The sequence below is a fragment of the Meles meles genome, chromosome 1, assembly GCF_922984935.1.
Source record: "Meles meles chromosome 1, mMelMel3.1 paternal haplotype, whole genome shotgun sequence".
NCBI classification, from domain to species: Eukaryota; Metazoa; Chordata; class Mammalia; order Carnivora; family Mustelidae; genus Meles; species Meles meles.
In genome coordinates, this window is record NC_060066.1 from 48,093,786 (window position 1) to 48,120,118 (window position 26,333).

The window sequence follows — 26,333 nt, forward strand, 5'->3', positions numbered from 1 at the left end:
TTTCAGAAAGTGGTTGATTTTCTGTTTCTAGAGTTGCTGTTCTTCTTCTCGTCGATCTCCCGTTGGATTTGTAGGTGTTTGCAATGTTTAGATAAGCTATCGAGCTGATCTCCTGCTACCTGATGTAGTTTCAGCCTGCTACTTCTCCGCCATCTTGACTTGAAAAGCGAAAGTTTTCTTTTTTTAAGAGCAGCTAATTTATGGGCTGATTTTTAGTACTGTATACTGCTAACAATGAGTAAGTTAACCTAATAATTGGTATTTATGAATTTTTATGCCAATAGGTTCAGTAAGTATGTTTGAGCTTGGTCAGGCATATGCCATTATTAAACATGGTTTAAATATTAAATTTTACAAGAAATTCTGATCATTTTACTTTTACTCTGTGCTTTGAAAGTCTATCTAGGGCAATGAATCAGTTGAATGGGGAAAGTGTTAGCTATTCAATAGCAGCTGTACCAAGATAGACTTTTTTTATTCTGCAACTCCAGCATGGCCATCAATCGTCTTATCCTCAAATTTTCTTTCATTCTGCCTGCCCCTTCAAACAGTGGCCTGGGATGGTAAAATGCGGGTGTCTATCCAAGGCTCAGAACTCATTGCTCTTTCCTTCTTCTTGCTCAAATGTACATAATGACATACGCACTGTGGCTTCCCAGACTCCAGTTCTGTGAGACCGCTTGATAAGTCTGGCTAGCTAGGGTGGCCCCAGGGTGGCGAGCACTCAGCTGATTGTGTCACAGGTCTCCTTTGGCTTTGAGAAGAAGTAGAAAGAAATACAGATCAGAAGGCCACTATTTTTTCCTCTCCCCTTTAAGCATTCATGCGTATAGCTTTTTCCCTTATTATTGTCATGACTTTGTCTTTCATTCTCTATTACTACATGCCTGATTTTCTTTTAATAGGATCTACATTAATTTTGAACATCATATCTCCCAGACACTCTCTTGGCCACCTCATACATCCCCAGAAACAGTACATGATTGCTTGTAAAGAAATCTGTATTTATAGACAAACACTTTTCTATATTTTTCCCCATAGCTAGTGAGTTTCCTTGATAAGAATGTCATTTTAGGGGTGCCTAGGTGGCTCAGTGGGTTAAGCCTCTGCCTTCGGCTCAGCTCATGAACCCAGGGTCCTGGGTTCGAGCCCCGCATTGGGCTCTCTGCTCCGCAGGTAGCCTGCTTCCTCCTCTCTCTCTGCCTGCCTCTCTGCCTAGTTGTGATTTCTCTCTGTCAAATAAATAAAAAATATTTTTAAAAAAATGTCATTTTAGTAAATAGTCTGATACTCATATTAAGCAGTCACCTTGGTTTGAACAATGTCATCCTATGGTGGTTTAATGAAGAAATAGAAAAATTTGTTTATTAAGCATGTGTAGGTCTCCACAATATGCCAGACACAGTTCCTAAAGCTGATAATTCAATGGTAAAGAAATATACTGTCCCTACTTCTATGGGCATATAGCACAGTGGAGCAGGGGGAAGATTGTGTCACTTTAAAAATGGTAATATAGGGGCGCCTGGGTGGCTCAGTGCGTTAAAGCCTCTGCCTTCAGCTCAGGTCATGATCTCAGAGTCCTGGGATCGAGCCCTGCCTCGGGCTCTCCGCTTGGCAGGGAGCCTGTTTCCCTTCCTCTCTCTCTGCCTGCCTCTCTGCCTACTTGTGATCTCTGTCTGTCAAATAAATAAATAAAATCTTTTTTAAAAATGGTAATATAGTTGGGGTGCCTGGGTGGCTCAGTGGGTTAAAGCCTCTGCGTTCAGCTCAGGTCATGATCCCAGGGTCCTGGGATCGAGCCCCACATCTGGTTCTCTGCTCGGCAGAGAGCCTGCTTCCTCCTCTTTGCCTGCCTCTCTGCCTACTTATGATCTCTGTCCGTCAAATAAATAAATAAAATCTTTTATTAAAAAAATGGTAATATAGTAACAGATGGTATAAGTACTGTAAAGTGAAATTACAAACTACTATGGAACAGTATAAAACAGTGTCACCTAATTTCAGTCATGGATTACGTAAGGCCTTTCTTTGGAAAGGAAATTTCAGCTAGAATGCATAGGTGATTCACAGTTAATTGGATGAATGGTGTAAGGGAAAGAACATTCTAAGTAGAGCAAATGGTCTAGAAGTCTTAAGGAAGAAAAGAGCTTTACTCTATCAGAAACTGAAAGGATGCCGATGCAGGTAGAGCGTCATGAGCACAAAAGGGACCTGCAATTGGTGCAGGGGCTGGAGACAGGGACGGAGTCTGAATTCCATTTTAGATGCAGTAGGAGGCAAATCGGTAGCTTTGAGTTGGCATTGCAGTCATCTCCGTGAAATACAGTGGCAGCTCGGAGTAGGATGGTGACAGTGATGATGGCAAGGAATCAAGAGTTTTGAGATGCTATTTCAGAGGTGGGGAAGACTGGAGGAAGCCCACAGTGGCATGGCAGGCGAGGGCTGAGAGAGCAACTGATGCTTTCTGGAAATGTTCGTGTAGACGTGAGGTATTCACAGATTTACATCAAGTTTTCGGTTAAATAATGAATCTATAGATTAGAAGGGAAGCTAAAGTAGATCAGGTTTACTAATTGGCTTCTAAAAAGAGGTATGAAAATAGCACCCTTTCCCGAGAGTAGATCAATAACTGATCTTCATATTCAGACAGCAGGAGGATACTTTTTCTCTAGAGTTGTCAGCAAACAATATGTCTGTATTAATACAGAATTTTAAAGGGAATAAAAAAAAAAAAGCAAACTAAATTTCTCTTTATTGCCTCACGGTGTACACCCTCCCATACTCTGTGTATTTATCTTTGCGAACAAAGTGGTCTCCTTGGTCCCATGCTACATGGGAAGACAAATCTGTGTAAACTTGTATCTAAAGTGAAATATTGGTCTTTAAGTAGGAATTCCTCTTTGGTAATTTTTAAGCACTATTTTTTTCATGAGTTGATTTTGCAAATGTGCTAGTTTTGATTATTTTTAGGGTATGCTTCCACCCCTTCCACTCCCTTTTATAAGGGCTGTAGCCAAAAAAAGGCCAGTGGCAAGATAGAAACAACAGATTTAGAGCTCAGATTCTTCTTTCTTTCCCTTTATACCAAAGGCCAAAACAAAAGCTACAGTGTTTGGAAGGGTGAAACAATTTTTTTTCCCTGCATGTTTCAAAGACCTTTATATATCATACCTTTCTAAATAATGGAATATATACTAAATGTCTGCCTGTTCAAGTGGAACTTGTATACTCTTGTGACATCTGCATAGCTTTTGACTTCTGAAAGGATAACTTACCGGGGCACCTGGGTGGCTCAGTGGGTAAAAGCCTCTGCCTTTCAGCTCAGGTCATGATCCCAGGGTCCTGGGATCAAGCCCCGCATTGGGCTCTCTGCTCAGCATGGATCCTGCTTCCTCCTCACTCTCTGCCTGCCTTTCTGCCTACTTGTGATCTCTCTCTGTCAAATAAATAAAATCTAAAAATATATATATATATATTTATGAAAGGATAACTTACCTTTACTTTGTCCTTTCCTCCTTAAATGTGTTTTCTTCTAAGAAATATTTAGTAAGCTTCTACCACATACAAGATATTTTTCTGGAAATGGGGAGCCACAAATGAACAAGCATAACTTTGCCATCATGGAGCTTATATTCTAGTGGGGAGAGAATGAACAATAAACAAAACATGTACTGTGTTGAACAGTGATCAACATGGTGAAGGGAAATAAAGCAAGGGAGAGGGAGAGTGAAAGCACATGTGGGTGGGTGGAGTGAGGGAATTCAATTTTAGATTGTGTGGTCAGAGGAGGTTTCACTTAGAAGGAAAATTTGCATAGAGACTTAAATAACATTTTAAATATCCTCTCTCTACGAATCGTTCACAAGCTCAATTTCTGAAATGGCACTCTATAGTGACTATGATATATTTACATCCTCTGTGAGAGAGTGCTTGCTAACTTATTTGTACCGTTGCTTTGTACCATTCTGAGAAGGTGTGGATAAGTTGAATAGAAGCACCACCTGAATATCGACAGTTTATATCACTCTCTGCCAAGGCTGCTGTCAATGAGAAATCGTTCTGATTTCACCTACTATTCCATATTACTTTCTGAATTTTTGCAAATTGGCTTATCTTGAGGCAAAATTTGTTTTTTCCTGTATTAGTGGCAAGTTGAAGTTGTGTTCCTATCTTCACATAGCAGCATATGGCCGTTCCAAAGAGCCACTGGCCTTGTCTCAGTACTGGGTAGACAGAACAATGTGAAGTGCTTCTCTGAGGAAAACTGGAATATGGTTCAGGATTTTTTTTCCCCTTGATTTTTTTTTTTTTCCAATCCTTCAGCTCAGAGAGCTTTCCGTTTCATTGTTCCATTAATAATCATGGTCAGTTATTTCTTTGTCAGAGTCCAGTAGGTATTTAGCCATTTTTATTATTTTTGGATATACATTACAGTAACTTAAGAATATTTTATGTGGGAGTGCCTGGGTGCCTTAGTTGCTAAGCGTCTGCCTTTGGCTCAGGTCATGATCCCAGGGTTCTGGGATTGAGCCCTGCTTTGGGCTCCCTGCTCCATGGGGGGCTTGCTTCTCCCTCTCCCACTCCCTCTGCTGTGTTCCTTCTCTAGCTGTGTCTCTATCAAATAAATAAATAAAAATCTTAAAAAAAAAAAAAAATATTTTTGTGGAGCGGCACCTGGGTGGCACATTTGTTAATCCTCTGACTCTCAGTTTTGTCTCAGATCATATCTCGAGGTCCTGGGCTGGAGTCCCATTTTGGATTCCACACTCAATACAGAGTCTGCTTGGGTTTCTCTCTCCCTCTTCCTCTGCCCCCCTCCCCGCCATGTTTCTCTCTCTCTCTCTCTCTCTCTCTCTCCAAATAAATAAATAAATCTATAAAAAAATAAATAATCAGAATATCAAATGCTCACATACTATAACAGTAAGCCCTGGATCTTCATGCCCATGTAATTTTCCTGGATTAATCTTTTCATAGAATAACTCTGTATTTTAAAATCAGTTTAATGTATCTACTATATGTGAATCAAGATATGTATTAATTCAGGGTAGCTGGTAGCATAAAAATTATCAAGAAGAGGTTAATAATGTAAGAAGATATTGGTAGGAGAGAGATGCATGGCTAGAGCCATAATATGACTGAAATCTGAAGAGAGAACAAAGAATAGCAGCAGAACTGTAAACAGGATTGTGAAGGAAAGTAAGATAACGAGTTTCAATGTAATTTTAATAATAATAACAGCCAACTGTGTGCCAGGTCTTCAGAAAATCCTTAAAACAGTAATTAGATGCACCTAGGTGGCTTGGTCCATTAAGTATCCAATTCTTGATTTTAGCTCAGGTCTTGATCTCAGGGTTCTGAGTTCAAGCCCTGCACTGGGCTCGACACTGGGCATGGAGCCTACATAAAAATAAAATAAAGCAGTATTTATACTACAAGTCAGTTATTAGTTTGTAATAACTCAATGACTAGTATCTTGACCTGGATGACCATTATTAAGGGACAGAGCAAGAAAAGGATACCAACTTAGAGCTGTCAATTAAGCTACTTCCTTCTTTTTATAAATAACAAAGTTCGTAGAGAAGACAACTCAAGGTAACTAGAATGAAGTACAACTACCCAAAGATTCCTAGGAAAATTTTTATATTTGGATTGGTTTAGATGGAGAATGGTTCATTTTTATCATATCACCTGAAATCCAAGAATCCCCAGTTGACTGTGTATGTGTGTGTGTGTATGAATGACTATATGAATAACTCACAAATCCTAGAAAATCTAGTCAGTTAAACTATTGTAAGCCAAAAGATTGGGAAAGCCCTATAATAAATCATTTGTTAATATCTATAAGGGAAATTGGAAATGTTTTCATGAAACATACTTATCTAAGTAGTACAAATAAATGTTTTCCAAGTGAAATGTTGTTTGTAAATACAAAATTCTGAAATGAAGTGAAACAGTATACTTCAAAATATACCTAATTTTTGTAATATTAAAGCACTTTGAATAGTTTTTATTCTGAAATTTTCCATAGAAAATAATTGAATGTCATGCCATTACTAAGAATTTAAGGAGAAACATATTGTGTGCAAGCTAATGATTAATTCAACAACATTTATAAGCACTTGCTATGAGGCAAGTCATATATTTTCACTAGAGATAAGAGTAGACACTTTTTACATAAAATAACTGATGCTATGATTGAGTGAAGTCCAGATATTGTGAGAGCATATTGGAGAGGCAGTTGACACAGACTGGAATCACTTTGATAATTTTTTTTCAAGATAACTTTGTTCATTTAGGGTGACCATATAATTTATCATCCAAACCAAAACATATTTGAGGGTGAAAGAGGACACTACTTACAATTACAGGGGACGATGGGTATATTGTGGGCATAGCAGGAGGGATGGCCTCTTTATTCCATCCCTAACATTTTAAGTTTGTGTCTGTAAATGTATACATGTCCATATGCTGCTCTCTTATTCAGGAATACTGACTTAATCCACAAATCTGGCAGGGACTTGTCTGAACTACTTCTGTTTGTTCCATCTAAAAGCCCTGGAGATAATGTAAAATGCTGAAGTTATATATTTTTACATTATCTTTTAATCACATTGTATGGATTAGAGATTGGACGGTTAGCTACAAAAGCAACTGTCATGACTGTAAGGAAGCTGATCAGCTGTTTCTTTGATGTTTTTGATTTGAGACAGTGAAAATGACACTAGTTTAGTTCTAGAAGGGTTACACCATTGCACAGGGAAATGCGATGGAGGCCTGCATGTTTGTTGAGAGATGCTTTTGCTTGGTTTGCAGGACCAGTGGTTTTGGCGAGTGAGAAACAACAGGGTGATGGATGGATACCCCATGCAAATTACTTACTTCTGGCGGGGCTTGCCTCCTAGTATCGATGCAGTTTATGAAAACAGTGATGGGAATTTTGTCTTCTTTAAAGGTAAGGAATTTTTCCCATGTCTTGCTCTGTTGTATTTTGGTCATTTTGTCCAGGGCTCTATAGCACACATAGAGATGAGTAAGTAAAACCTGTTCAGTGAAGTCAGGTAGCTAATTGAGCTTCTGAAATGAACTGTACATGTTGACTAGAAATATAAATGAAAAGGGAAAAAAAAGAAATATAAATGAAGTGATAATGTTTATTTATGTTTTCTTATATGGCATTCTCTAATTTACGTTTTCTTATATGGCATTCTCATATATAAGTCAAATTTAGAAGGCATTGTGTGATTTCTTAGATTTTTTAGATTTGGCTTAAAATACCAAAAGAAAAGAAATGAATGAATGAATTGGTAATAAAAAGTCATTTTCCCACTAACTAAAGGTTTTTGAGGTTTTTTTTAGAGTATTTGGAGTTACTTGCTATTTTTTATAAAATGAAACCTATATTACTTCTTATTTCATGTATGGTATAATCTCTTAAGCTTTACTTGATTTAGTAAGTTTGTTAGTTTCCAGTAAACTAAGAAATTGCTCATAAAGGTGAGGAAAATTCATGAGTAGGAAAAAAATTTACTCAATTAATTTCACCCGGTAAAATTTGTTGGTTGTTGTTTATCTAAGTGACACATTTTAATTGCACAAATACTAACTGTCTGGCATGCAAAAGGAAGATTACGTGGTAACATGAACTTATCGGGGCATCTGGGTGTCTGTTAAGTGGCTGACTTCAGCTAAGGTCTTGCTCTCACAGTCCTGGGATTGAGCCCTGTGTTGGGCTCCGTTCTCAGCAGGAAGTCTTCTTCTCCTTCTCCCTTTCCTTCTGTCCCTCCCCCTTCTTGTGCTTTCACTCTCTCTCTCTCTCTAATAAATAAATAAAATACATTTTTTAAAAAAGTGAACTTAGTCAAGTGCCTGGTATTCCATCCTTAAAATTTGCTTCTAAACAGTGAGTCATAAACCTGTGGGGGGAAAAGAAAGAGATTGAGTTGGAAGAGTGACGGAATTGTGAGGAAAAGGTATGATAGAACTCTCCTCCAACCCAGCAATTGGTATTTACCCAAAGGTATTTACCCAAGGATACAAAAATACTGACTGCATCTTGCCATTTGCAATGATGTAGATGGAGCTAGAATGTATTATGCTAAGTGAAATAAGTCCATCCTATAAAAACAAATTTAAGACACAAAACATAAATATAGGGGAAGAAGGGGGCGAGAGGAAAAGCTGTTATATTTCCCATATCTTAAACCAGGGATTGACTTGTAACTGAGGGTTGATGGAGGGAGGGAGGGAGGGAATGGGCTAAATGGGTGATGGGCATTAAGGAGAGAACTTGTGATGAACTCTGGGTGTTACATGTAAGTGATGAATCACTAAATTTTACTCCTGAAACTAATATTACACCATATATTAACTAACTAGGATTTAAATAAAAGCTTGAAACAAACAAAAATATTTGAGCTAAAACTGAGGAGAACTAGAGTGCAGAACATATCAGTGGATTGATTGACTGAATGAGTGACTGACTGAATGAATGTATTAGCCAAGAGCCTAAAGAGCTGAAAAGAAGTTTAAACAGGCATGGACATAGAAGGAAAGAAAAAGGGGATCTTAACACCTCAAAAAAGCAATTGTTCCCAACTTCAAACTAAATGAATTTGTAGTAATGATGAGGATAATGAAAATGTAGAGTATAAGAAACACTTGTAATATTTTAGGTGAGATACAAACTATCCATATAAAATGAAAGTGTATACCTGGGATTTATTTTCTCTTTGCAAATTGTTTCTGGAGGAAAGAAGGGGTATAGTACATTAGTTTTAAGCACCTGAGGATTCTGCCATCATACTGCCAGTTTTGAACACTTAATAGCTGTATGAACCAGGCAAATCATTTAATTCTCTTTGTCTCAGTTTCTCCATCTGGAAGAATGGGGTTAGTATTACTCCCTATCTCAGGATTAGCTTGAGGACTAAATAAATTACTACATGTGAGGTGTTTGGCACATACAAGTTTTCAATAAATCTCAGCTACTGCTATTACTAGTATGGTTATTGGTAATTTACTGCCCTCCTGCTATCTAAAATAAGCATATAAGTGAAGTGGACATACATTGTACCACTGTGGATAAAGAAAAGACACCATGTAAAGGTTCTGAATCTTAGGCGCATGATATTTGGAAGGAAATTACCCTCCCCTACACTCTTCGTTGGTCCTGTGAACAGCAGCAACAGAAACAAAGGAAGAATAAACAAGAATAAGCCCAAGGTCGCTTTCAGCTTGAAGGCCATCCCAGGAGGCATTGTCTCCATAGGATCCTTAGTGTTCTCTGACAAAACTGCCTAAGCAGAAACTGCCATAGTCATAAATCAGTGTTCTGACAGCTCTTTACTGCCTTAGGGACTTCTTACTTTTATTCATTTTGCTTCTTCTCACCCATTCACTCGTGGAATGGGCAAGCTCCTTTTGATTTTTCAACAGCCAGCGGAAAAGGTACCACCTCAGAATGTCCCTCTGTCCCTCCTCTTTAAAGTAGCACCTTCCAACTTGCACATGGAAACCATAACTTCCAGCACAGCACATGGGAAAATCTGAACTTACCTACAGCATTCAAATGTAAATTTCATGAGATTTATCCATATTTTCTTGCACACTACTGTATTTTCAGTTCTTAGAACTGTGCTAGTGCATAGTAGGTGCTTAACAAACATTTTAATAAAAACAATATGGGTGAATATGATTTGACTCTGTATGGTGTTTCTTATGTTATGATGCTAGCAATAGGAATAACTTTGTTTCTTGCCACATATTTATTCAAATCCTGGAACGCTGTGCTTGTCAGTGGTCTCTTCTGATATACTGCCAGTATCAGGAAATGCCTGATCTTAGAACTCTTGTCATTCCAAGGACCTTTCTCCACTTTTCTCTCCACAGTTCTTTCAAGTAAACCTTCTCCAAATCCAGCTGTGAATATGCAGATCCCCTGTTCCACATATCTTTGCTTCTCTAGAGGGAGCCAGAAGCTGGGTAACCCAATAAGACCACCCCTTCCTTAGTATCCATCTTACCACTGGCAGTAGAGTTAAGAGCTTCAGAATGCTGGACTTTATATACCTTTGCTACCCCCACCACAACAATCACAATGCAAATGACCATCTCAGCTTGCCACCATCTATTTATGACCTTTCTCACCTCAAAAGTACAGCGTTTTTGAGGAATCAAATCATTCCTCATCCTAAGACTATCCCCTCATTTGCTCTATGGGCCATAAGACAGTCTAAGCCACATCTCTAGCAGTCCAATTGCCCCTTCCTATTCTAATTATCTACATACCATCTCAAAACTATATATTTCACTTATTATTCCTCTTATTATTATTATTTTATTCCTCTTATTATTTTTATTCCTCTTACTAGAATATCAGCCCTGTAAGTGCAAGGGCTTCTCTTCTTTGTTCTTTTTCTTTTATACTGTTGTATTCCCCATATCTTTAACCAGGGTTTGACAGACTTTTTCAGTAATGACTAAATAGCAAATATTTTAAGCTTTGCAGCGCATACCATCTCTATTACATATCTTTTTTTTTTTTAACCTTTAAAAATGTAAGAATTCTTCTTAGATCATAGGCTGTACAAAATAGGTATCGGTCATAGTTTGCTGCCCTCTGTTTTAAATAATACCTGCAATATAGTAAACATTAAACAAAGATTTACTGAATGAATAAAGAATAAAGTTCCAGCTCTGATTTTTATCCATATTCACAGCCCTATCAAAGTTAGTCTCAGCCTGTCCTGGCCATACTGGACCTCTGCTACTAACGGGCTTAAACATTACTCTCCTTTAGGTTGCTTTTCGCTTGGCCTTATTTACCTTCAATTTCTTTCTGTCTTTCCCTTCTTTTCCTTTATGTTTCTTCTCTTCTTCTAATCTATACTATGCAATAGTACTTACTTAAGTAGCTTTGCCTTTTATTCATCCTGTTGAACTAAAGTCCGTGTTGGGATATAAACTTATTTAATCATGCATTTCCTAAATGTATTCAGTGTTAGCCTTATTTTCATCTTCCCTAAAAATCTGAGGGTATGGATTTCAATATAAGTAAAAATGAGTGTTCTATTATAAAGTTTAAATACTATCTTAGTAATATAAAAATAGGCATAATATGTTATATTCAAATGAATCTTTATAAATATCTTAAGAAAAATGGAAAGCCACAGATCTGATAAAAGTTAATATTTTGGTATAATTTATACAATTTTTAAAAGTTTAGGTGAAGTTATATGTGTACATATATGTCATATGGAGTGGGAGTAGTCAATACATAAATTATTAAAACATAAGCAACTTGTCGTCTATAATTGTGATCAGTTCTACACTCTTAACAGAATCTTATTGCTTTTCAGTATGTTAAAATATAGTATATCAAAATATATTGATGTGTCCTCTACTTCCAGCCAAGATGTAATAATAGGGATCAAATTTATCCTCCCACCTAAATCTACCAACAATTGGAGAAAGTATATAAAACCATGATTTTCATGACAGTGGACAGCAAGAAACAAAGGGTAGTAAACCTGAGAGTCAGGAAACAAAGTGAAATGAGCCTGGAAATTGTCCCAGTTTCCTGTTTTGGGAGACTTTCCAGACTATGGATGAAGATAGGAGAATCCAGGTGGTGTTCAGAAGACTGTCTCAGTTGCGAGAAACAAAACTGAGAGTCAAGGGATAACAAGGTGGCTGCAGTGCACGGAACAAAAAACAATGCAGAGAAGAGAGCTGCACAGTGCAGACACAGAAATTAGCAGAGGAATCCCCTAAAGTATGGGAGGAGGAATTCGTCAACATATGTATGTAGGGAAACTACTGATGTATAGAGTAAGAATCACTTAATAAGATGAAATAGAACAGTTCCTGACACACAGCAGTAACAGTACTTATTTCTACCTGCTATCTCTCCATGGCCCTTGGATAGAACACCAAAAAGGGTCTTACTTAAGTAGTGGGAGTGATTATCTAGAATGTTCCACTCCTACCTAAAAAAAAAAATCTTCAAAGACCTGAAGCAATCAAATTGTTTCCAAGTATCAGTCCTAGGACAAAGCTCAAGAATATTTCTAAGGATACAAAAATATTCACCCAATGAGGTCAAATTCACAGCATGGGACCTCTTCCATAAGCTTGGGGACAGACAAGATGTCACATATCAATTTTATTTGTTATTGTACTGGATATTTTATGTAACATGATGAGGTAATATATACAATAAATAAAACTATATTCACAGATAATACGACTGTCCATGTTGAAAATTAGATGCAGTCAATGCATTATTTCTAATGAACAAAGGAATTTAGCAAGGTTGCAGGATGTAAGACCATTATGCAAAAAGTAATTGTATTTCTCTATATTTTCAAAAACTGAGAACGGTCTGAGATTTTACCCTGTTTGTAAGATAACATGTTAGCCTGCCTCACTTTCATGGATGCTGGCAGAAACACAAGATTTCCAAGTCAGAGAAGAAGACAGAGACAAAGGCAGTAGCTAGAGTATAGCCATTTGTATGAGTCCCCTGAGCCCCTGATTCTCAAAGGGTAATGTGAAGAGGTCCAGGTGAGTCCTGTACATGTAATCAGTTGCATTGCAGGAGAGGAACCACAAGCTTAGAGAACCCAAATATTTCATAATGAGCAGTGAGTTTGTTTAATTTTTTTTTTAAAGATTTTATTTATTTATTTGACAGAGAGAGATCACAAGTAGGCAGAGAGGCAAGCAGAGAGAGTGAGAGGGAAGCAGGCTCCCTGCCGAGCAGAGAGCCCGATGCGGGACTCGATCCCAGGACCCTGAGATCATGACCTGAGCCGAAGGCAGTGGCCTAAACCACTGAGCCACCCAGGCGCCCCTGTTTAATTTTTTTTTAAGATGTTATTTATTTATTTGACAGAGAGAAAGCAGGTGGAGCATCAGGCAGCGACAGGGAGAAGCAGGCTTCCCGTGGAGCAGGGAGCCCGATGTGGGGCTCGATCTCAGGACCCTGGGATCATGACCTGAGCTGAAGGCAGCTGCTTAACCTACTGAGCCAGCCAGGTGCCCAGCTTGTTTAAATTTTATCCCAAAGGGAGATGTTTTCCTTATTATACTGGACAATAAGCACATCTTTTTCCTTAGCTGTGGAGGAGACATACTCTATAACCCGACTATTGCTATATAAATATATTTCAAAATGTAGTACAAAACAAAGGCAGCGGTTGCCTCTGTTCATCAGGCATGCTGAAAATCAAGTGACTTTATGGAGAATTGTCTCCCATAACATAGTAGCAAAGAATAGTCAAGAATTGAAAATTTTTAAAAATTACAGTAGCATCAAAAATATTAAATACTTAGGGATCACTCCAAAAGGTATATGAATGACCTCTACACTGAAAACACAAACTTTTGCTTAATGAACTGAAGAAGACAAATAAATGAACAAATATGTCTTATTAGTGGTTTGGAAAACTCAGTATTATTATAACACTCACCAAATTTGTCTGTACATTAAGTGCAATACCAATCACATCCCCACAAGTCTTTTTGTAGTAATTTAATCATGCTGATTATAAAATTTGTGTGCAATGGAAAAGATCTAGTATAGACAAAACCATTTCTAAAACACTAATTGACTTTAAGTCTTATTTTAAAGCTCAGTAATGAAGACTATGTGGCATTGTTGTAAAGATTAACAAAAATCATTGTAACAGAATGCAGACTCAAGAAACAGGCTAAAAAACAGATGGAAAAATAATTCTGATAAAGGTACAAAGGAAATTCAGTGAGAAAAGATAATCTTTTCAACAAATGATGCTGAAACCATGGTATATCCATATGCAAATATAAAAAAATTCTAATCCAAACTTTGTGCCATATGCAAAAATTAAATCGTCCTAACCTAAGTAGGAGTTTTAACTATAAAACAACTAGAAAAAAAAATAGGAGGCAAGTATATGTGACTTTGATTTAGGCAAAATTTCTTATGTTTGATTTCAGAATCACAATCCATAAAAAAAATTGATGAATTGAACTTTACCAAAGTTAAAAATGTCTGCTCTTCAAAGATACTTTTAATAAAAAGATATGCCATACACCAGGTATATGCAAACCATATATATGATGGACGGTTTGTATCCAGAAGAAATAAAGAATTCTCAAAATCAAAAAAGAAAAGAAGCAACTCAATAAAAATGAGCAAAGGATTTAAACAGCAACTTTACCAGGGTTGATATATAGATACTAAATAACCACACAAAAAGATGCTTACCAGTATTAATCATTAGGGAAATGTAAATTAAAACCACCATGAGGGGGCAGCTGGGTAGTTCAGTCAGTTAAGGGTCCGGCTCTTGGTTTTGGCTCAGGTCATGATCTCAGGGTTGTGAGATCGAGCCCACATGGAGCTCTTCACTCCGTGTGGCATCTACTTGAGATTATCTCCCTCTCCCTACCCCAACCCCACTTGCACGCTCTCTTTCTCTCAAATAAATAAAATCTTAAAACACTCACACACACATCACACACACACACACAATAAAAACTACTGCATACTTAATAGAATGGCTAAAATTAAAAACAGTGATCATGCAAAGTGTTGACAATTCCTTTGAAAGTTGAATACACAGTTACTGGATGATGCAGCCATTGCACTCGAAGGTATTTTCCCAAGACAAATGAGAAGGTTTGTCCAAAGACGTCTACAGAAATACTCCAAACAGATGTATCTGTAATCATCCCAAATCAGAAGTAATTCTAATATCCTCAACTGGTGAATGGATCATTATATCCATATAATGAAACGCTACTTAGCAATAAAAAGGATGAATTACTAATTTACACTACAATATGGATGAACCTCAAAGTAATTATGCTCAGTAAAAGAATTCAGACAAAAAATAGTATTCATATTAAACTCTAGGAAATGCAAACTGATGTATAGTGACAGAAAGTTGCCTGAAGCCAAGTGAGAATTGAGCAGGAGGGAACACAAAGGAGCATGAGAAAACTTTTAGGGTGATGCATATGTTTGTTATTTTGATATATTGATATTTTGACAAACACATACATATGTGAAAACTTATAGTCTATACCGAAATAGGTGCTATTTATTGCATGTTAGTGGTATGACAGTACAGCTTTACTAAAAAACAGCTTTACTAAGAACATCAGTTTATGTTGGAACAGTTTAAGTAAATATATCATAAATTTAATATACTGGTGACTGTGGGTAGTAAAATTTTACTTCTGCATTATTCTACAACATGTTAATTATGAGCATCCAAATTAACACTGTGCTGGTTTCAGGCCCTTATTTGAGCTCTGTGATAATTAAGCAGAGGGTCCCCATATAGCAGAGATGTCTCATTACCAGCAGCCTCTCTTCTTGGCTACATTTCTAGTATCATTGAGAATAGTAGTATGAGAAACTAACTATATCTTAATATAATCTATTTACTGAAAATATATTTAAAGCATAATTTCAATTTAATCTTAGAATTTACTGCTTATAATGATTGTAAATGTATTTTCTAATAAGTATTTACATTGGAATGACTATAAAATATAGGCTGATGCTTGCACTTGAAATAATTTCATCATTTTTATTTTATATTGCTTATCTATGTTATTTTTACTCTATTCTAATTTCCCTACTCTTATTTTTTGTCTAATTTTTAGTTATGTTGTACTATGTTACCACATATTTTTCCTTTAAGAGCCTTCAAATTTTTGTGTAATAAAAGTGTAAGTAAGTGGATAAATATTTTAAGGAATTTTTTCATTCTGCCTCACATATGTATATGTGTGTGTATTGTTTTTAAGAAGCAAGTATATAATAATCTCCTTTTACTAATCAAGGTTCCTCTCAGTGTAGCTGCTTATATTTGAGTGTGAAGTCTGTAAAGAAGCCATACAATTTTAGCTAGTCAGATATCTTAACATCACTCAGGTAAATCAAATATAATAGAGTGACATTTTATAAGCACAATCAACCCAGATGTTTATATTCTCAATTACTAGCCATGTTCAGGCTGAATGGTTATGAGATAATAATATCAAAAATCAATATTGAAAATTGAGTTGTTGCAATTCTCTCAAGAACTGAAAATAATTTTTAAAATGAACTTTCTAGTGTTGTCAAAATCAGTAACAAAGTCAAGTAGTCAAAAGGTCTCAAAATTTATATTGTTTCTATCATTTAATAACTTTAAGTGGTACTTATCCTGTTTGACAGTTTTGTTTCAAGAGACAAAAATAGTTTATGGAATTGGAAGCAAAATATCTAGGATGTTAAGGAGCAGGGTAATAAAGTTTAGGAATAAGAAGAATAAATAAATGAATGCAGTGATTACTTATTACCCTATAGGAGGTAATGGAAAATTTATTCCTAAAGAGCTACACTAGATTAAGGAATCTACATTCAGTGCCCTTGATACACACAAAAATAGATTCGTAACATGTGAACTGTGCTATTTTCTTGAATTATAAATATTCAGAGAATTTTAATATTAGTGTTTATATTATATATTGGCATGAAGTAATCATCTAAACCAAGGGACCAAACATTATTTGAAAATCTTCCTTGATCATTTACCTCAACTTATTTATAACAATTCAAAAATTCCATGTTTTTACTATGTCTGTTTTTATTCACATTTTATTTATTTTTATTTATTTTTTATTTTTTTATAAACATATAATGTATTATTAGCCCCAGGGGTACAGGTCTGTGAATCACCAGGTTTACACACTTCACAGCACTCACTGTAGCATCACATTTTAAACTACAGTATTTTCCCATCAGTAAATCTTGTGTCTAATTTTTTTCTCATTTTCAAAAACTTTTATCATATCATTTTATTTACTGTGTTAGGTTTGAGTTTCCTGGGAAGCAAACACTGAAATAAAGTTATGAGGAGAGAAGTAAGCCTCTAAAAAGCAAAGAGAGAAAAGGCAAGACTGGCCTGGAAAGCCTTGGACTATGCTGTAGATGTGACAGTGTCTTGGCAAACCCAAAAAGAGTTCAAGAGCAAAGACTGCCTGTTAGAGGAGTCTCCTGTAGTGCGGCTTTCCTACCGGCACACGGGAGAAGAATGAGGCACAAACAAGTCAGCTGTAAGAGAATGGGAGCAGGGGACCACAGCTGGAAGGACTGTCGCGCGAAACAACTCCTCAATCCAGTATTTAGTAGATACAAGAAAACAAAGGAGAAGAAGGTTATATATTAGCCATATGTCAAGTAGGTCAACAAGGAGGAATGTGAGTCATATGTTGGTCACAATTTTAGAGGTAAACGAAGTAAACAAGAGGAGTAGGGTATGTCTGGTCCAGCAGCATGGTATTCGTAGTTGTGCAAACACACTTAAATGGTTTACCTTAGCGGGTAGCTTTCTCTGAGGTAGGGGAGACAAAAAGGGAAGCAGGGCGATGTTCCACCGTGAGCCGGCCAGGTGTTCCTAGCTGTTTCGCTTCAAGGGCGTGTATCATCCCCTCCATCAGAGGCCTCTGCTAGTAGATGTTTTTCTCAAGGTCATCTTTAAGCATGCTTGCATGACCAGTACAACTCCTCATTAGTTGAAGTTATAGTTTAGTATATTATTCTGAGGGACGGGTACAAGGTAGGGCAGAAAAATGGCCAGGATTTAGGATGTGCCATGCTCAGTCATTGGCTGGACGATGCCCAAAAAGATCATGGCTTTGGCCCATCCCAAAGCACTTAGCTGACTTCTTGGCCCAATTATCAGATCCAAAGACATTCAGTTGATTAATAGGCCAGTTCTTTCTTGAAGAGAAGTCTAATAAGCTGCCAAGTTAATGGCTGCAACATTTGTGGAAATATTCAAAACTCTCTGCTCACTAAATGATGTAATAGAACCTGGCAAAATAAATGCTGGTAATAAAAAGCTGTACGATCCCCATAGTTGGGCATTTGTTCAAATTTCTTGAGTAACCAGCCTATAAACAATATGGAAATTAGCACTTAATTCAAATAATTGACTTTAATGTAGATCACTTATTATTGATATTACTTGATATTGATAAGTGTACTTAATCACTTATTATTGATATTATTTATTTGAATTGGTATCAAGCAAATTTGAACAGTGGAATATTCCATTATATAAAAATAATAAATACCATGTATTGGATACCACTATCTGAGTATAGTATGAATATATTATACACTTGATATCTCATTATTTCCAGGTCTCTAAATGAAAAGTGTTAGTATCTAATGTACAAAATAGGAAAGGAAGATTCAGATTTAGTTACTTGCCACAGCTAATAATTGGCAGAGCTGTCACCCCTTAGTTCCATCTGCTTTCAAAGCTATTGAACGGTCCACTAAATCAGAGATTCTAATACAGAAAATATTAACTCTTTATTACTTTTTTTTAAATCCCTGAACTGTTCTTTAAGAATATGTCAATGTTGAATAATAATTAGCCCAATAAACAATAATTGTTAAGTAATCTAAATGCAGCCTTCTTTTTTATATGACAAAAACCTAGCCTTTAAGGAACTAATGTTCTAATCTTGAATGTAAAAGGACACATAGCAAATATGTTTGGCTTTGTGGATCATGTGGTTTTCAATCCTAACTACTAAACTCTGCCATTGTAGGATGAAAGCAGACTAGACCATATGTAATAAATAGATGTGACTGCATTCTGATAAAATTTTATTTACAAAAACAGGCAACAGCTGGTGGCCCTAGTTTACTAGCCAGTGTTTTAATAGAAGATACAAAATATAAATGTGTAAATAGAGTTTTGTGGCCTCTATAAGACAAAAAATATAACTAAAACATTTTTTTAGTTAATAAATTATAAAGGATAGGGGCACCTGCGTGGCTCAGTGGGTTAAAGCCTCTGCCTTCAGCTCAGGTCATGATCTCAGAGTCCTGGGATCGAGCCCCGCATCGGGCTCTCCGCTCTGTGGGGAACCTGCTTCCTCCTCTCTCTGCCTGCCTCTCTGCCTACTTGTAATCTCTGTCTGTCAAATAAACAAATAAAATCTTTAAATAAATAAATAAATAAATAAATTATAAAGGATATCTGATTACTGAGGATGCAATGAACAAGCCATGAGAAGAATATGGTGGATTAATTAATAAACACTTCCAATAATAAATATGGAATGATTACCTGATAAAGCAGGAAGGAAGCAGAAAATCATCATCAATTCTGAAAGTCAGACAGAGTGTAAATGTGTTCTATTGAGAGAAATCAGTTTGGAATAGCAAGTTGAGCACTGAATTAAAATACCTGGACTGTACTGCAAATATATTAGAAATTGGTTGTGTGCTTTTTTAAGTCATCACTTCCCTTTTTGGCCTGTAAAATAAAGGTGTTGGGCTGGATTCTCAACCATTTTCCTGACCTGGTACATGTGAACAATAAAGTGCACTTCCCATTAGTAACAATGAGCCAGTTCAAGGGTGTTAGAAAAGAAGTATGAACCTTAGCTCGATAAAAATTTTAAAAAGTCATTAGACAAAAAAAAAAAAAAAAAGTCATTAGACAATGCAGTTTTCCTTGTAGGAATAAGCATATAATTTAAGAATTCTTCAAGGGATTATTTGCTTAGTGCCTGTTTCCTCTGCCGCTCCATCAGCTTTATAAGAGTAAGAATCTGTGTGTTTCTTTCATTGGTATCTACAGCTCCTAGCTCAGTGACAGGCTATAAGAGGCTCTTAATAAACAGACATTGGATGGATGGATAGATGGATGGATGAATCTCATTGGTAAATTACTGGAATAGATGGTCTGTTAAGTTGTCTCCAACTGTAAACATTCTTTGAGGTTATTCTTTTCATTTATAAAGCTTCTCTGTCTTTTAACTCAGACTTGTTGATATTTTCCTCTGCATTCTGCCAAGTACAATGTCAGTAAGGACTAGTTCTTTCCTCTTGCTCCAGAATGTGTGAACCTCATAGGAAATCCAGTAATGCCTTCATTATGCCAAAGATGCAATATTTTCCTTGAGAATCAGACCATTGATGGTAAGGTAGTTAAAAATCTACCTCTCCAATGTTAAAAGAAAAAAAATTGCATATGAATCTCACATACTTAATCAAAACTGTTAACAAGAGAAACAAAGTTACTTCAACTTTCTCATGTGAAAATCTTACCAAGGTACAAAGGGAGTTGTATAATTGTATTAATTAGGTGTTTATTAATAAGCACCTGGAAATTTAAACATGTAACTCATAATCATTGTTGAGTTATATTCTTGAATTCTAAGCCACAAATACTCAGCAGGCAAGGTGTTGTTTTCTTAATTTTTTTGTGTAAAACTGCGGGATCTCATTGTATAACTCTATAGGAAATGTTTGCTGATGAGTTTTCTGTTTTGCTTTCTTTTTTGAAGGGACTATAAGTGCATTAAAAAGGGGGGGAAAAATCCCCTGCTGTATGCTCCCTAACAGGGGGGAAAAATGCTAATTGAATGCTAATCTTTTATACAGAGGCCTTGATTATTAAAAGTTGAGAGGCTCATTGTTTCTCCTTTTTATTGAGTGAAAACTCTTGAGCAACAGTATAGGGAAGTACTTCTGAAACACATTTTTTTTTAAGTTTTTTTTTCTTTTTTCTTTTTAAACAAGAATTTCCTGGAAGAACTGTAATTCTTTTTTTTTTTTTTTTTTCTCTCACACATTATTCCCTTCTGAGACACCCTGGAAACATAAACTCAAGTTCTTTTATATTTCTTTCTTTCTTTTTTTTTTTAAGACTTTATTTACTTATCTGACAGACAGATCACAAGTAAGCAGAGAGGCAGCCAGAGAGAGAGGAGGAAGCAGCCCCTGCTGATGCGGGGCTCCATCCCAGGACCCTGAGATCATGACCAGAGCCGAAGGCAGAGACTTAACCCACTGAGCCACCCAGGCGCCCCCATAAACTCAGGTTCTATGAACATACTCTCATTCTACATGCACCAAGGCATCCTGGGTATCTCTGAGCCTAGTGATATCACCGTACAAGGCCTGGAAAAAAGTATGAAGAAATTTTCATGGATAGGATAGAGCTAAGGAACTGCAAACAGAAGTATTATAAAGGATAATAGCACGTTGCTGCTTAAAAGAAGACATAACCAACTGAGTTTGGCAGACAACAGGTTTACTCTAAATAGCAAGCATGGAAGGCATAGAAACTGTATTATTCTTTCCTAAATAAAACTGAGATGAAAGGAAAAAAATGCAATAGTCACTAAGGCTGAGGTTAGCATAGAACAGGACTTTTTTTTTTTAAATTTTTTATTTATCTCTTATTTTTTTATAAACATATAATGTATTTTTAACTCCAGGGGTACAGGTCTGTGAATCACCAGGTTTACACACTTCACAGAACTCTTCATAGCACATACCCTCCCCAATGACCAAAGCCCCTCCCTCTCTCCCAACCCTCCTCCCCCAAGCAACCCTCAGTTTTTTTGTGAGATTAAGAGTCACTTATGGTTTGTCTCCCGCCCAATCCCATCTTGTTTCATTTATTCTTCTCCTATCCCCCTAACCCCCCATGTTGCATCTCCATGTCTTCATATCAGGGAGATCATATGATAGTTGTCTTTCTCCGATTGACTTATTTCACTAAGCATAATACCCTTAGTTTCATCCACGTCGTCGCAAATGGCAAGATTTCATTTCTTTTGATGGCTGCATAGTATTCCATTGTGTATATATACCACTTCTTCTTTATCCATTCATCTGTTGATGGACATCTAGGTTCTTTCCATAGTTTGGCTATTGTAGACATTGCTGCTATAAACATTCGGGTGCACGTGCCCCTTCGGATCACTACATTTGTATCTTTAGGGTAAATACCCAGTAGTGCAATTGCTGGGTCATAGGGTAGTTCTATTTTCAACATTTTGAGGAACCTCCATGCTGTTTTCCAGAGTGGTTGCACCAGCTTGCATTCCCACCAACAGTGTAGCAGGGTTCCCCTTTCTCCGCATCCTCACCAGCATCTGTCATTTCCTGACTTGTTAATTTTAGCCATTCTGACTGCTGTGAGGTGATATCTCACTATGGTTTTGATTTGTATTTCCCTGATGCCGAGTGACGTGGAGCACTTTTACATGTGTCTGTTGGCCATCTGGATGTCTTCTTTGCAGAAATGTCTATTCATGTCCTCTGCCCATTTCTTGATTGGATTATTTGTTCTTTGGGTGTTGAGTTTGCTAAGTTCCTTATAGATTTTGGACACTAACCCTTTATCTGATTTGTCATTTGCAAATATCTTCTCCCATTCTGTCAGTTGTCTTTTGGTTTTGTTAACTGTTTCATTTGCTGTGCAAAAGCTTTTGATCTTGATGAAATCCCAATAGTTCATTTTTGCCCTTGCTTCCCTTGCCTTTGGCGATGTTCCTAGGAAGATGTTGCTGCGGCTGAGGTCGAAGAGGTTGCTGCCTGCATTCTCCTCAAGGATTTTGCTGGATTCCTCTCTCACATTGAGGTCCTTCATCCATTTGGAGTCTATTTTCGTGTGTGGTATAAGGAAGTGGTCCAATTTCATTTTTCTGCATGTGGCTGTCCAATTTTCCCAGCACCATTTATTGAAGAGGTCTTTTTTCCATTGGACATTCTTTCCTGCTTTGTCGAAGATTGGTTGACCATAGAGTTGAGGGTCTATTTCTGGGCTCTCTATTCTGTTCCATTGATCTATGTGTCTGTTTTTGTGCCACTACCATGCTGTCTTTTTTTTTTTTTTTTAAGATTTTATTTATTTATTTGACAGACAGAGACCACAAGTAGGCAGAGAGGCAGGCAGAGAGAGAGGAGGAAGCAGGCTCTCTGATGAGCAGAGAGCCCGACGCGGGGCTCGATCCCAGGGCCCTGGGATCATGACCTGAGCTGAAGGCAGTGGCTCTAACCCACTGAGCCACCCAGGCGCCCCTACCATGCTGTCTTGATGGTGACAGCTTTGTAATAGAGCTTGAAGTCCAAAATTGTGATGCCACCAACTTTGGCTTTCTTATCAATATTCCTTTGGCTATTCGAGGTCTTTTCTGGTTCCATATAAATTTGAGTATTATTTGTTCCATTTCTTTGAAAAAAATGGATGGTATTTTGATAGGGATTGCATTAAATGTGTAGATTGCTTTAGGTAGCATAGACATTTTCACAATATTTATTCTTCCAATCCAGGAGCATGGAACATTTTTCCATTTCTTTGTGTCTTCCTCAATTTCTTTCATGAGTACTTTATAGTTTTCTGCATATAGATTCTTAACCTCTTTGGTTAGGTTTATTCCGAGGTATCTTATAGTTTTGGGTGCAATTGTAAGTGGGATTGACTCCTTAATTTCTCTTTCTTCTGTCTTGTTGGTGTACAGAAATGCAACTGATTTCTGTGCATTTATTTTATATCCTGACACTTTACTGAATTCCTGTACAAGTTCTAGCAGTTTTGGAATGAAGTCTTTTGGGTTTTCCACATATAGTATCATATCATCTGTGAAGAGTGATAGTTTGACATCTTCCTTGCCGATTTGGATGCCTTTAATTTCTTTTTGTTGTCTGATTGCTGAGGCTAAGGCTTCTAGTACTATGTTGAATAGCAGTGGTGATAATGGACATCCCTGCCGTGTTCCTGACCTTAACGGAAAAGCTTTCAGTTTTTCTCAATTGAGAATGATATCTGCGGTGGGTTTTTCATAGATGGCTTTGATAATATTGAGGTTTGTGCCCTCTATCTCTACACTTTGAAGAGTTTTGATCAGGAAGGGATGCTGTACTTTGTCAAATGCTTTTTCAACATCTATTGAGAGTATCATATGGTTCTTGTCCTTTCTTTTATTAATGTGTTGTATCACTTTGATTGATTTGCGGATGTTGAACCAACCTTGCAGCCCTGGAATAAATCCCACTTGGTGTTGGTGAATAATCCTTTTAATGTGCTGTTGAATCCTATTGGCTAGTATTTTGTTGAGAATTTTTGCCTCTGTGTTCATCAAGGATATTGGTCTGTAGTTCTCTTTTTTAGTGGGATCCTTGTCTGGTTTGGGGATCAAGGTGATGCTGGCCTCATACCATGAGTTTGGAAGTTTTCCTTCCATTTCTATTTTTGGGAACAGTTTCAGGAGAATAGGAATGAGTTCTTCTTTAAATGTTTGGTAGAATTCCCTTGGGAAGCCGTCTGGCCCTGGGCTTTTGTTTGTTTGGAGATTTTTGATGACTGTTTCAATCTCCTTACTGGTTATGGGCCTGTTCAGGTTTTCTATTTCTTCCTGGTTCAGTTGTAGTAGTTTATATGTCTCTAGGAATACATCCATTTCTTCCAGATTGTCACATTTGTTGGCGTAGAGTTGCTCATAGTATGTTCTTATAATTGTATGTATTTCTTTGGTGTTAATTGTGATCTCTCCTCTTTCGTTCATGATTTTATTTATTTGGGTCCTTTCTCTTTTCTTTTTGATAAGTCAGGCCAGGGGTTTATCAATCTTATCAATTCTTTCAAAGAACTCCTAGTTTCGTTGATTTTTTCTATTGTTTTTTTGGTTTCTATTTCATTGATTTCTACTCTGATCTTTATGATTTCTCTTCTCCTGCCAGGTTTAGGGTTTCTTTCTTGTTCTTTCTCCAGCTCCTTTACGTGTAGGGTTAGGGTGTGTACTTGAGACCTTTCTTGTTTCTTGAGAAAGGCTTGTACTGCTATATATTTTCCTCTCAGGACTGCCTTTGTTGCATCCCACAGATTTTGAATCGTTGTGTTTTCATTATCATTTGTTTCCATGAATTTTTTCATTCTTCTTTAATTTCCTGGTTGACCCATTCATTCTTTAGAAGGATGCTGTTTAGTCTCCATGTATTTGGGCTCTTTCCAGCTTTCCTCTTGTGATTGAGTTCTAGCTTCAGAGCATTGTGGTCTGAAAATATTCAGGGAATGATCCTAATCTATGATACCAGTTGAGACCTGATTTAGGACCCAGGATGTGATCTATTCTGGAGAATGTTCCATGTGCACTAGAGAAGAATGTGTATTCTGTTGCTTTGGGATGAAATGTTCTGAATACATCTGTGATGTCCATCTGGTCCAGTGTGTTATTTAAGGCCTTTATTTCCTTGTTGATCTTTTTCTTGGATGATCTGTCCATTTCAGTAAGGGGAGTGTTAACGTCCCCTACTATTATTGTATTATTATTGATGTGTTTCTTTGATTTTGTTATTAATTGGTTGATATAGTTGGCTGCTCCCACGTTAGGGGCATAGATATTTAAAATTGTTAGATCTTCTTGTTGGACAGACCCTTTGAGTAGGATATACTGTCCTTCCTCTTCTCTTATTATAGTCTTTGGCCTAAAATCTAATTGATCTGATATAAGGATTGCCACCCCAGGTTTCTTCTGATGCCCATTAGCATGGTAAATTGTTTTTCACCCCCTCACTTTAAATCTGGAGGTGTCTCCACATCTAAAATGAGTTTCTTGTAGGCAACATATAGATGGGTTTTGTTTTTTTATCCATTCTGATACCCTGTGTCTTTTGATTGGGGCATTTAGCCCATTAACATTCAGGGTAACTATTGAGAGATATGAATTTAGTGCCATTATATTGCCTGTAAGGTGACTGTTACTGTATATTGTCTCTGTACCTTTCTGATCTACTACTTTTAGGCTCACTCTTTGCTTAGAGGACCCCTTTCAATATTTCCTGTAGAACTGGTTTGGTGTTTGCAAATTCTTTCAGTTTTTGTTTGTCCTGGAAGCTTTTGATCTCTCCTTCTATTTTCAATGATAGCCTAGCTGGATAGAGTATTCTTGGCTGCATGTTTTTTTCGTTTAGTGCTCTGAATATATCATGCCAGCTCTTTCTGGCCTGTCAGGTCTCTGTGGATAATTTTGCTGCCAATCTAATATTTTTACTATTGTATGTTACAGACTTCTTTTCCCGGGCTGCTTTCAGGATTTTCTCTTTGTCACTACGATTTGTCAATTTTACTGTTAGGTGAGTGGGTGTGGACCTATTCTTGTTGATTTTGAGGGGGGGTTCTCTGCACCTCCTGGATTTTGATGCGTGTTCACTTTGCCATATTAGGAAAATTCTCTCCGATAATTCTCTCCAATAGACCTTCTGCTCCCCTCTCTCTTTCTTCTTCTTCTGGAATCCCAATTATTCTAATGTTGTTTCGTCTTATGGTGTCACTTATCTCTCGAATTCTCCCCTTGTGGTCCAGTAGCTATTTGTCCCTCTTTTGCTCAGCTTCTTTATTCTCTGTCATTGGGTCTTCTATATCACTATTTCTTTCTTCTGCCTCATTTATCCTAGCAGTGAGAGCCTCCATTTTTGATTGCACCTCATTAATAGCTTCTTTGATTTCAACTTGGTTAGATTTTAGTTCTTTTAT

General features: G+C 36.9%; 1 protein-coding gene across 1 annotated transcript in view; it reads left to right on the top strand.

The window, feature by feature from the left end:
* MMP16 (matrix metallopeptidase 16) overlaps positions 1-26,333 on the top strand; it is a 309,254-nt gene that overhangs the window by 255,450 nt on the left and 27,471 nt on the right. The window contains exon 7 of the mRNA XM_046027856.1: positions 6,817-6,955. Coding sequence (XP_045883812.1) covers positions 6,817-6,955 — 139 coding nt within the window. The remainder of the gene's footprint in view (positions 1-6,816; positions 6,956-26,333) is intronic.